The sequence below is a fragment of the Borostomias antarcticus genome (assembly GCF_949987555.1).
Source record: "Borostomias antarcticus genome assembly, chromosome: 4".
NCBI classification, from domain to species: domain Eukaryota; kingdom Metazoa; phylum Chordata; class Actinopteri; order Stomiiformes; family Stomiidae; genus Borostomias; species Borostomias antarcticus.
The window spans coordinates 35577030-35589923 of NC_140237.1; the positions used below are offsets into that span (position 1 = coordinate 35577030).

The 12894-nt window shown below is 46.1% G+C and overlaps 1 protein-coding gene across 1 annotated transcript in view; it reads left to right on the top strand.

Moving 5' to 3' along the window:
* Positions 1 to 10271: 10271 nt before the first annotated feature.
* The window catches only part of slc38a7 (solute carrier family 38 member 7), a gene marked incomplete at its 5' end in the record, with an annotated part of 7712 nt that continues 5089 nt past the window's right edge, over positions 10272 to 12894 (top strand). The window contains 4 exons of the mRNA XM_084437167.1: positions 10272 to 10526; positions 10775 to 10828; positions 11718 to 11862; positions 12660 to 12804. Of these exons, the coding sequence (XP_084293293.1) occupies positions 10272 to 10526; positions 10775 to 10828; positions 11718 to 11862; positions 12660 to 12804 (599 nt within the window). The remainder of the gene's footprint in view (positions 10527 to 10774; positions 10829 to 11717; positions 11863 to 12659; positions 12805 to 12894) is intronic.

Consider the following 12894-nt stretch of genomic DNA (forward strand, 5'->3'; position numbering starts at 1 on the left):
ATCTGACACGGACTTCACATTATAGACAGCGACACGCAAACGTGACGAACTCAGTGTGCTCCCAGGGACAGGCCGCCAGCTGGAAGCATCTCCTGAGTGAGAACGAGCTGGAAACATACGGGACATTGTGCAAGGAGTCGTTTGGCCTCGTAGAGGCTCTCTGAATGTATTCAGATTATTTCATGAATTGCGGTAGATGTAGGATAGACAAATCCTATATGGGATAATTGGAGAGAGATCGGAGAGCGTTTTGTCCCATGCTGTTGCGCAGGGTTTGTGTTAGTGCTACCGAAGGTAGCCTGCAGTAGGCAGTGGGCTACTGTATGTTTTTGAAAAGCGAACACATTAGAAAACAGGGACTGACTACTAATGGTTGAATAACGTCGGTATTAGCACGTAATCCGGATGGATTAGTGAAGAAGCTCATATGCGTAAACGTTCTATTGACAAAAACTCTGAGTAGCGAGTGACGCTCTCCAGTGCCGGCATGTGGTCACAACTGCAGGCAGATCAAAGTAGAGAACTGGTGAGCATTTTAATTTCGCTATATGTTGTCAAGGAAGACAGACAGTCAGATAATTAGGCTCTATTCAGCTTTCTATCAGTGTGTGCGCATCACAATGCACAAGCAGACTTTTCTATTGAGGTAATTCATTCAATGGTTCTTTGATATTGCACTGATCCACAACAATAGGTATTCAATTAAAATATATTTCTAAAGGTACCCCTGACGTCAATTTCGGTTTGATTACTTGAACTATATTATACACATCCAATTTCCACTTACACGTGATGAGACTGCGAGTAGGAATGTCATGTTTAGTAAAACTCACATTCTCGGTTATTCAAAAAGGTGCTTGTTCCATCACTTCCAGGGTTTGTTTCAGAGGTTGCAGTGAATGTATACATTGCAAAGAGTTGCATAGTGGACTTGTACATACTGTATTATACAGTGTATTACTGATTCAAATAGTGTACATACGATGGAGTATATTTATTATAATAAAACTGTGAAAGACATACTTAAATGTTAACATCTCATCTCAAGTCTGGTTAAAAACAACAACCATGGCCTCAAGGAAGTGTTCTACAGTCTTAGTGCTTAAATATCTGTTTGGTTCACACTATCTCATACTGGTTAATAATAAACCCAGTCCCTTGCTTTACCACTGCAAGGTCTGCCCTGCAGATTCCAAAATTCGTATTTTACAATGATAGCCTTGACACAAATAATGCGATTAAAAAGTAAATTTAGAACTTGCTGAAACCACAAGTTGCTTTGGGTCCCCTAATGTGATTAGTTGTAAGTATCTTTAATGACACATTTGCTCTTAGTGCTGGTTGTTGGTCTGAACTGAGCAGCTTGGTGGAACGAGGCCCTCTGGCAGCATGGTGAGCGGAGCAGGGAACGTCAGATTAGGGGATTAAGAGAGAGCAGAGCTGGTGAGCAGCGAATAAGACAGAATAAGGAGACCAAATGTCAGCAGATAGATTATCAGACCATTTTAGTTCAAAGATTGACATGGGCAAGAGCAACACACAAACAGGCCTGACAGAAGTTCTCTTGCGTAACTTCAAGGAGTTTGTAGCACTTACCACATCAGTGTGGGCAGGTGCATGTGCATCCAACCAAGAGACCAGGGAGGAAGTCCCAGAGGTCGGGGAAAGACATGGGCTTTACCTGCACATGCAGGGTTATTCATCACACTCGTCTTCTTCCACACTACCTCTGCTACATTCACACCCAAAGAGAGGATGGAGAGAGGAGGAGTTGCCTGTGGTCAGTTCTGTACCAAACATTCAGGGAATGAACCAAATGTTTGGTAATCTCCTTCTCTTTCCCGCTCAGCAAACAGCTTTAACATGATGTCCAAAACACTTCCGCTGGTCTGAATCAGAAAATGTTCCTCTAAAAGACAACAAAATTCACTTTCACTTATGAGCCAAATCTACCAGCTGAGGACCGGGGCCACATACAGATCAGTTACCCATAGTGCTTTGCCTCAGTTACCCATAGTGCTTTGCCTCCTACATCCTCTAATGAAGGCCCCCCACCTGTTAAGCAGCTTGTCTGAGACATCCTATGTGGAGGTAAAGGGATCATTGACATTTAAAGGCCAATCACAAATGCGGCAGGTGATTAAGTTACCGAGGCGTGGAGGTGTTGAGAGGATTTCAGATCAGGTGCTGGGTTACAGGAAGTTTCCAGCATGGTACACATGCCTGGATCCCTTCAAACCACAGAGAGATGCAGCCTCTCCCAGGGAGCTGACCATGTAGGCTAGCTAACAGAGGTGTGCTAGACCTGATCGTACTAGTCTTGAGTCTCCTGTAGGCTAACAGAGGTTTGCTAGACCTTATCGTACTAGTCTTGAGTCTCCTGTAGGCTAACAGAGGTTTGCTAGACCTGATCGTACTAGTCTTGAGTCTCCTGTAGGCTAACAGAGGTTTGCTAGACCTTATCGTACTAGTCTTGAGTCTCCTGTAGGCCTGCCCAGATTTTAAAAGAATGGTGTGTCGGGTACAGAGTGAAAAAAAAACATATTACACCCTACTAGCAAGAGGGCTGAACATTGTTTTCTCCAGACTTTCTCTCTCATTTGTGTACCTCCCAGGGATTTTAACTTCTAGAGGGAGATAAAAAAAAAGAATAGTAGTCTATTTTATAATGTAAAACATTAAAAGCCAAGGGAGGCGAGGGCCCACATGACTCTCACTATCAACACACAAATGGATGACATTTTGTTTTTCTATTCATTGTCACCTCAGACAGACATTAAGCTCTCTACCGGTGAGTCATAAACCACTTGATATTCATGATAGATTTACATCATCAAAATGAGAGCCTCTCACATCCTGGAGATCCAAAAAGATAAAGGTTATTAATTTAATATGACCACAGCAGAAAGAGATTTGATTTATATAGACGGATGAGATCAAGCTTTTTGAAACATTGCACTTTCACATGTGCCATTATTCCCTCCATGTATGAGAGCCTTGTTCATAGCTCCTAGCTCTGTGTGCCAATGCCCATGATAACACAACCACACTATTTCACAGGCAGAATTTAGCTATTATTGACATCTTTCCTCCTCTCTTGGTGCTTTCGCTGTTCATTTGATGCAAAAACATTGACATACATTTGTCTCCCCTCCCCTGAACTTTCAAATGTTAAGAACCAACTTGGCTCGTCGATGCTGTATCATTTTTCCTAAGCAAGGGGGCCACTTTCATATCTATGCCACTTTCTAAACCCCATGTGAGGGTGCGGAGGACTTCAGGAGCGAGACGCACATCTGGACGGAGCAGGTAGGTAGCCTATTACTCAAGCCTGTTGCCATGGATACCATCTGCAGCGCCTCTGCAGACAGCCCCCCCCCCCCCCACACACACACATCCTTCTCTCTCTCTCTCTCTCTCTCTCTCTCTCTCTCACACACACACACACACAGATGGGAGTGTGAGATGGGAGGGAGGTGAGGAGAGGAGGAGTGTCGGGGGAAGATGGTGAAATGCATCCAGCTCCAGAGAACACAGGAGCTCATGAAGAACAAATACAGAGACACACAGACATCTCACACAGGCCTTATATATGAACTGAGCTGAATCAATGAGAGTCCATAGGAATGTGGGTGACCTTTGGGGCTGATAATCGTCCGCCACCCGATGAAATTGAGTGGGGAGACATTGGATTGACCCCTGTCAGTTTGTGCATAAGTATGTACGCGCATTCGTCCATCACACATGTACCAGAGCCCACCACCTGGGGGCGCTTGCCACAATTCATTTTTCCCATTGCAGGTAAAAGTACATTTGCTTTGTACATACTTTTTTTTTTTTTAGCTTGGTGTCTCAGTATTTTTGGAGCCCGTCTACTTTCTAAATCCATAGGGTTCAGAGCTTGAAGTGTTAAGTAGCTCTTTTGGTGCTTGTTCTGAATGCATTGTGGTACAATTATCATTAGTTATAGTCCTTATATTTCACAACATAGATCACATGACTGAGGTAGCTGGATCATGTTTGGTAGAGCAGAGATAGAGTAGGGGAGGTCATATTTGTGTCCAGCTGTGACAAAGTTAGTCATGCCCTTAGATGGGGACTCGGGCTCAGTAGAGTTGACAGCTGAGCATTCGACGTCTGTGATCATAGTGGTCAGGCGATGTTATTTTGTAGGCTTTAAGTGAGCATTTCCGTCATTGTGGGGTGTAGTCCAAAATCCATATGGAAAAAATGAATGGGATTTGTGAAAAAGTTTATTTTGTTTCTAAATAAAAGTTAAAATAGATCATTGAAAATGAATTTTGAGAATTTTTAAGCCCTTGGATGCTTCAAATGTCGATGTTGTTGCGATATGCTCACCATTTTGGATACTGGACTACACACAAGTGAACAGTCATTCAAGTCGGAATTCCAAGTCATAAACCGGGGCAAGATCCACCAAGCCAACATAAACATTACAGTAATATGGCGGCGCACACACAGAATTACCTTTTAATTTTACTTTATGTAGAGTTTGTTGTGAAACAATTTCCATATCCATTCAGTTGATTTGTGCTTGATAGAAGTTATTGATAGAAGTCTTTGATAGAAGTTATTGATAGAAGTCTTTGATAGAAGTTATTGATAGAAGTCTTTGATAGAAGTTATTGATAGAAGTCTTTGATAGAAGTTATTGATAGAAGTTATTGATAGAAGTCTTTGATAGAGGTCTTTGATAGAAGTTATTGATAGAAGTCTTTGATAGAGGTCTTTGATTGAGGTCTTTGATAGAAGTTATTGATAGAAGTCTTTGATAGAAGTTATTGATAGAAGTCTTTGATAGAAGTTATTGATAGAAGTCTTTGATAGAAGTCTTTGATAGAAGTTATTGATAGAAGACTTTGATAGAAGTCATTGATAGAAGTCTTTGATAGAAGTCATTGATAGAGGTCTTTGATAGAGGTCTTTGATAGAGGTCTTTGTGAGCATACGGTACTAGCTTACTCCTCCTACTCTGTTAAATCAGCTCCTGTAGTGTTGAGCTGGAATGAAACCCTCCGTGTCGCCTACATGGCCCTACTGTGCATTCAACATGATCACCCATGCATGCTCTAGGTGGATAGATAGAAAGGGTATAAAATTACAGAAAATGTTAATTGAATTATTTTTGTTACAGTATTCACAGACAGAAATGTGAATTTGTTTCTAAACAAAGGCAGAACACAACCACTCAACTTTGCCCTCTATGCCGTGCCATGCCTCATGGTGCTATGGAAATGCATTCAATTCATTCAACACAGAAGATGCTTGTGAAGGTCCTCGGTAGATGCTTGGGAAGTTCAGAGACTTGCCGTTTTCTGTGGGCATCCATGTTTTCCTGAGCAGATGCACTGGGACATGTTTTCTGTGGGCATCCATGTTTTCCTGAGCAGATGCACTGGGACACATTAAGTCGGGAATACTGACTCGGAACTATGGACTTCCGACCTGCAACTGAACGCATAGCTAAGCTACTACACTGAATCCTTTGATTTAGCTGCAGAACGAGACCTTCTACTTTCACACAGAGTTTAGAGCTCATGGAGTTACTGTAATACTATGCACTATGTACCATGTACTAATACTATGCACTATGTACCATGTACTAATACTATGTACTGGACCATCAGCATCTAGACAGGTTAATTGTAAGCCTCGCTTTCATGAGGCAGTTCTGTCTGGCACCGGGTACAAGGAACACAGGCACAATTAACGGCACAAAGGAAGTGTGTCATCCATGGCGCAACCAAAAGTGGAATAGGTGCGCGCACACAGAGCCATGAAATGCATTCATGGGTGGACGTCTGTGCTCTCCGAGCACCATTTCTAGTTTAACTAGAAAAACAGCGTAGCGGCTAAATGCCTCCGCCCAACAATGCAAGTTGCAGTTAACATTCAGTTGACCTTTGACATTTGAATACCAAAATCTAATTCAATTAATGTAATTAAAGGAGTAGTAAAGGGAAAATGCATGTTTAGCCCTGTTTTAAGGTTACTTATGATCATATACAATGGTTCAGATCAAAACGTTGACAAAACTAACACTTTTGAGAAAGTCTGATAATTGCTCTACCACCGTTTTGGTCATACAATGGATGTGGGTGGGCATCTTGAAAAATCATTCAAAAAACATGTTAAACTCTTGATTTCAAAGACAAGGTGTGGGGGACAACAAACTGACTGTTCAGTTGAGACTGAACAAGGACATTTAGGAGCTTTCTTAAAGTAGGCTCTTGTCAACTGATATGTAGAAGTACAGTGTACTGCCTCAAAGGATTGTCAAAACATCAAAATCAGAGAAATCATTTTCCACACCTTAAACTCCCCCTCCTGCTTGAAGTGATCTCACACACACTTACCAGGCTCACAACAGGCCCTAATCATTCAAAAAGCGTGTCCTCCTTTACTCTCAAGCCTTTTCTCCCTGATTGCACTTCTCTAGGCCACTCCTCACTCCTCGTATCACTTCTCTAGGCCACTCCTCGTATCACTTCTCTAGGCCACTCCTCGTATCACTTCTCTAGGCCACTCCTCGTATCACTTCTCTAGGCCACTCCTCGTATCACTTCTCTAGGCCACTCCTCGTATCACTTCTCTAGGCCACTCCTCGTATCACTTCTCTAGGCCACTCCTCGTATCACTTCTCTAGGCCACTCCTCGTATCACTTCTCTAGGCCACTCCTCGTATCACTTCTCTAGGCCACTCCTCGTATCACTTCTCTAGGCCACTCCTCGTATCACTTCTCTAGGCCACTCCTCGTATCACTTCTCTAGGCCACTCCTCGTATCACTTCTCTAGGCCACTCCTCGTATCACTTCTCTAGGCCACTCCTCGTATCACTTCTCTAGGCCACTCCTTGAATCATCCAGAGAGAGAACACCAACCCTAATATTATATGGGCGGTCCTCGCTTCATTGTCTATGCACATACATCATTTTCATGTAGCTAATTTCTCATTTGGACATTATATTAGTTGAATATAATATTCACCATTTAAATATTTGAATATGTATTATAATTTTTTTGGGACAAAAACATGTTTTATCATTGTATCTTGAAACTAGCTGTAAAACACAGGTGAGCCTGGCGTCCCCCGGCCCATGATGCATGTCCTCATCATGTAGGCTATAGTTGTTGACTGAAAAAGCATATTATCAGCTAATGATCACATGACCTACTCTCTCTGATCTATCCAACAGGATGGAACTACCTGAATAAGAGTCGTCTGATCAATATAATTGGTAACAATAACCCCTCATGACCGCTACGCTACGCTCTGCTACCTCGGGGCGACTGGTTGCCCTGTCACTCCGAGGCCCCTGCGGTCGATTGACATGGTCACGGCTCTTCTCTGTCCTGGCCCTGCAGTGGTGGAACGAACTGCCCCCTGATGTCAGGACAGCAAAGTCACTGCCCATCTTTAGAGATTTTCCACCGATTAAGGCACTATCAATATGCAGCATCTGCATATATTCTGTATTTCCACACAGACAAACAGAGCACTAACCCGTGTTTGAGTTGGTTTTGTTCTTAAAGTTTCAATACATCACTGAAGATGAGTTTTGTGAATTTTGAAGCCCTTAGTTGGTTCTGAGCATGGAGGTATAATGGTTCTGAGGCCCCACAATCATACAACACTATGAAAACCACAATACCCATCGACCCATGCGGTCAATAACGTCCTTACTCAAGTAAAAACAAAAACGTGAAATCATGTGATAACAGGGTCACACAGCCCTATCAGGATGGGTGGAGTTTGTATCGAATGACCTACTTAAACTAAGTTTTAAACCTGAAAAATGTAATCAATAACACAAGCATTAGAGGGCGACACCTCCGAATTTCCATCTGTCGGTTGTACGGTAGATGGCAATGCCAGAACAGTGAAACCCCCCCCCGCTCCCTCCCTGTAGGGCGAAGCCGGGATATAAAACGGACGACCCCCATCGCATCACATGCCTCGGTGCTGGTTCAGCAGCGTCATTTTTTTCCCCAACCAACTTCTGCCATAACCACGCCCCCGCGAGTTTTCATTGGGTTAGGGTTAGGGTTAGGGTTAGGGTTGTCCAATGAAAACTCGCGGGGGCGTGGTTATGGCAGAAGCTGGTTGGGAAAAAAAAATGACGCGGTTGCTGCAGCCAAAACACGAGTCAGAGGTGAGCTCATCCAGGACATGATCTAGGACAAACCAGAGAGGTAACTGACTCATCCTGGGGACAAACCAGAGAGGTAACTGACTACACATTCTGGGACTGGGACAGAGAAAGGTAGTACTAACTGGCTTTGCTTCACCCCGTAGGATGAAGCTATAAACGAGTGGTAGATTTGGGTTTTTACTAGTAGATTTGGGACTGGGAGGTCATGAACTGAACGTGTCTGCTTGCATCACCAGAAATGGTTGTATTCTTCACAGCTGACAATGAATGCACGCTTAGACAGAACTAACTAGAGGGATGGGCGAACAACATGTTAACGTTACATCATCGCCGTGTTGCAAGGAATGTCTTTACGTCAGTAGACTATTGTGTTTTGATCAAATCTGACGTCGTTTCGAGACTATAGATATAGAATAGGCAGCAAACGTGAGCATGCTCGTTACCGATATCATCCTGGTTAGGATCATTCACCCGAGTTACCAGGGATCCTTCACCGGTGGGACTTGATCTGCAAACCAAGTCATCTGTTATCTATTTATAATGCTATCTGTTATGCGTTTGTGAATTACAACAAAAAAAGATCAACTATTGTGCAGAAATGGATGGATGTGTGTGTGTGTGTGTGTGTGTGTGTGTGTGTGTGAGAGAGTGTGTGTGTGTGAGTGTGAGTGTGTGTGTGTGTTAGTGTGTGTGTGTGTGTGTGTGTGTGTGTGTGTGTGTGTGAGAGAGAGTGTGTGTGTGTGTGTGTGTGTGTGTGTGTGCGAAAGCACGCTTTTCAGGTTATTTCGGGCAGCTTGTGACCATCCTTGATGAGGTTGTCTGTGATGTGCTTGTAGGACAGTGGCCTCTGTCACTGGCGGACAGGGCTCCCTCTGTGCCAGCATGGCAGCCATGACACTAACTGCTCAGGTCACCTGCCTGTCCATGTGTATGACCATGCTACTTTCCTGTGTCCTGTCACGAGTTCCCTAGCTTCATTCACTGAGGGTCACCGACTGCACTATAAGTTAGGCCTTCCTACATGTTGTAACAGGTCAGTGACCCATAGAGATGTGATCTAAACTGGCGCTTAAGATTGGATGCGAGTCACTCTCTTGCCATTCCAGTGAATGGTGAATTTATAATACATGTGTCTGCTTTGTTATGGAGGTGATATAGAAATTGTTGCATTGGGGTGTGAGGGAGAGATTGGGAGTTGTTTGGCCAGGGAAGAGGCCAGGGTGTGAGGCAGGAAGAGGCCAGGGTGTGAGGCAGGAAGAGGCCAGGGTGTGAGGCAGCTCTCCACAGAATGCAGCCTTGCCTCTGCTGGTATGTGTAATGGAAAAGAGGCCTACAGTGTATGTGGTCATGACAGTTTTACTGTAGTAGTATCACCCGATGGTTATGACAGCCTTTGTAGTAGTAGTATCACTCAGGGATTACACTGTAGAAACGTAGTAGTAGTATCACTTACTAGTATCATTCAGGGGTGGGCAATCAGTGCGTTGGCGTGATAAATTGTTTTGTCCATCTTAATCTCAATGGGGTCAGTCGAAATCAATGTTTGTGTGTTATTGTTGTTTCAGGTCATAGAGGGCAAATAGGCTTCCTCGCTCACCTCCAAGATAACCTGACCTGAGATCAGCCCTACTATCGCTTTCCTCGTGTCCATGAGGTTACGCAACAGTCTGGAGTCTGCAGCCTGATCACCACCTGGTCCCTGGACCCAGACTGAGGCCACCCCATCCCCCTGGACCCAGACCGAGGCCACCCCATCCCCCCTGGACCCAGACTGAGGCCACCCCATCCCCCCTGGACCCAGACTGAGGCCACCCCATCCCCCCTGGACCCAGACAGGCCACCCCCATCCCCCCTGGACCCAGACAGGCCACCCCCATCCCCCCTGGACCCAGACAGGCCACCCCCATCCCCCCTGGACCCAGACAGGCCACCCCCACCCCCCCTGGACCCAGACAGGCCACCCCCATCCCCCCTGGACCCAGACTGAGGCCACCCCATCCCCCCTCCCGTCTCCTTAGTGGTGGACATCAGGAGACCAGAGAGGATTCTGGGGCGTTCGAGGTGTGTTCCTCTTCCAGCCAGGCAGCGGCGATATCATGGCGATTAACAGCGACACGGCGGACTGGGGCGCCGCCGGGAGCGACGACCCGGGAGAGAGGGCGTGGCTTCTGCAGAGCCCCAGCGTGGAGTCCGTCCGGCCGGCTGCCTCGGACCGGGAGAGGAGGGGAGGGGTGTCTGCCATGGGGGCCGTCTTCATCGTGGTCAATGCGGCGCTGGGGGCGGGGCTACTCAACTTCCCCGCAGCCTTCAACATGGCGGGCGGCGTGACGGCGGGAGTGGTGCTTCAGATGGTGAGACTACATCCTGTCCAGAAACGACCTTTGCTTGCCCCTTCCACGTATGTCTTATCAGACTCACCCTAACCCTGAAGAAAGGACTACGGTCTAAAAACACCCAATGGGACGTACAAAAGTCAGTTCACTTAGTCATTCCCCAAAAGCTGATCAGTGACTCCAGGAATATGTGTTTGTAGACAGTCTAGGGGGAAGCTAGGAGGAGAACTGTCATTGTAACACTTCCTGTTTTGTCTCTGTCCCAGTTTATGCTGATCTTCATTATCAGTGGGTTGGTCATCCTGGCATACTGCTCCCAGGTCAGTACACACACTAACAAGACCACCTCACCTCCTCCACTCCTCTCTCTCTCTCTCTCTCTCTCTCTCTCTGGCCGTTCACTCTCCCTCATACTCCCTTCAACCTGCAGCCCCGACAGATCACAACATTGTTTGAACATCGCCACATTTTTGCGACGTGAACGGAGACAGTTGCTTGGAGGGTTGAAAACAGACGAGTGTAACTATAGCTGATAGCATCTGGCCAAGAAAAGTGAGTTTCAAAGCGACATACAATGAGCCCTAGCAACCAAAACTACTTCTCCTGACCAACCTAGCTAGCCATGAATGAAGTGTAGCCTACCTTCGCTGCACAACTGCCAGTTGCAACATTGGTGATGATAAACCAGAGTGGTCGGCTACAGGACAGATAGAACAACTCAAAATTGACATTGAATGTTTACATTTTTCTTGAGGATAAACCGTAATGTACCCAACGGACAGTTACGCAATGGAACTAACGTTTTTACAGGCAGTAATAATTGGAACAGTAATATTTCACATAGAACGATAAAGAGGCTTTACCCGTGGTATATCATGAGTATACAACGGCTCTTAACCAATCAGATTGCGAGGTTGGAACTACCCGTTGTATAACGTGCGTTAGCTTCAAGCTAGCACTGCCCAACGTTTGCTTGAGCAATGCTACTGTAGCTTGCTAGCTCTACCGGCTTTGCTTGACATGGTTACGGATCAGACGATAACGAACGAACGAGTAAAGAAAAAAACACACGACATTCAAAAAAAAAAAAGTGTTTTGAACAGATAAGTGATGTCATAGACAAGTAGAGCTTCCAGCAGACGTCCACTTCCCACCATCCCTCTTGCTTCAGTCTCTCCTGTTCTCTCACCTCTCCTCCCTGGTTCCCAGGTCAGTAATGAGGGCACCTACCAGGAAGTGGTGAGGGCGTCGTGTGGGAAGGTCACCGGGGTCATCTGTGAGGTCGCCATCGCCGTCTACACCTTCGGCACCTGCATAGCCTTCTTCATCGTCATCGGAGACCAGCTGGACCGGCGTGAGTGCTGGGTTTTGCCTTCTGTCTTATCGAAAAACACCTGGGAAGTGTGTGTGGGCTTCTATATGAAGCGTAGCAGCAGTGTCAGTTTGCCCTGACTAGGCTGACGAGGGTATGAGTGTAACCCCACATGTTAGGCTTGCCCAGGGATGGATTTCGAACCCACTCTCTCCTGCTTGTGAGGCGGATGCGCTAACAGCTGCGCCAATAGGGACGTCCCTTTTGGAGGGACTGTAAGCGCTCCTTTGAGGAGTGAGTTTAACCAACTACTCGCTACCATTACCTGGGACTCACAAGGACACTTAGTCAGTCGGTTACATGAGGGCCGATCTGGGCTGAGCCTGTTGGTCTGGGGAGATGCATCCTCCTCAGCTCACGTGTCTGCAAGTCACGCAGTGTGACTCATCGCCAGTAAAAGTGCTGACAGAGTGGAAATCCTCTCTGGGTCAGCTGACATGGACTATGCCACGACTGTGGAGCAGCCAGCCGTGCACCTCCTGTTTCTGTCGTGGTTAGGAAGTATCTATTGATGTGTCTAATGATCAAAGTCCATGCTCCTGCTATGGTTGTCTGTCCCTCTCCGTCTGTTCTCCTGGGACCATCTGTGGTCTTCTTCTCCCGGAGCCCTTCTCCTGATTCTGCCCATCCCGTTTTGATTCTGGATCTGACATGACTGGGCTGATAACAGGCGTTCGTTCCCACCTATCCAGGCCTATTAGAGAGAGATGATCTGGAGAATGGAACGTCACACGTTCAGAGAATTCAAACAGAGCCCGTTTCCCTCTCTGTTTCCATAGTGATAGCGGCGATGGCCCATGAATCCGAGGGCTTGGTCAGCGATACTTGGTACACCGACCGCAAGTTCACCATCGTGGTCACCGGTGTCCTGGTCATCTTGCCTCTCTCCATTCCCAAAGAGATCGGCTTCCAGAAATACGCCAGGTAAACCCCGCCTTACACAACAACAACCAGAAACGGTGCTCAGGGAGAACAGACTTCCACCCCTCATTTCGTGGCTCTGTGGCGTCAAAA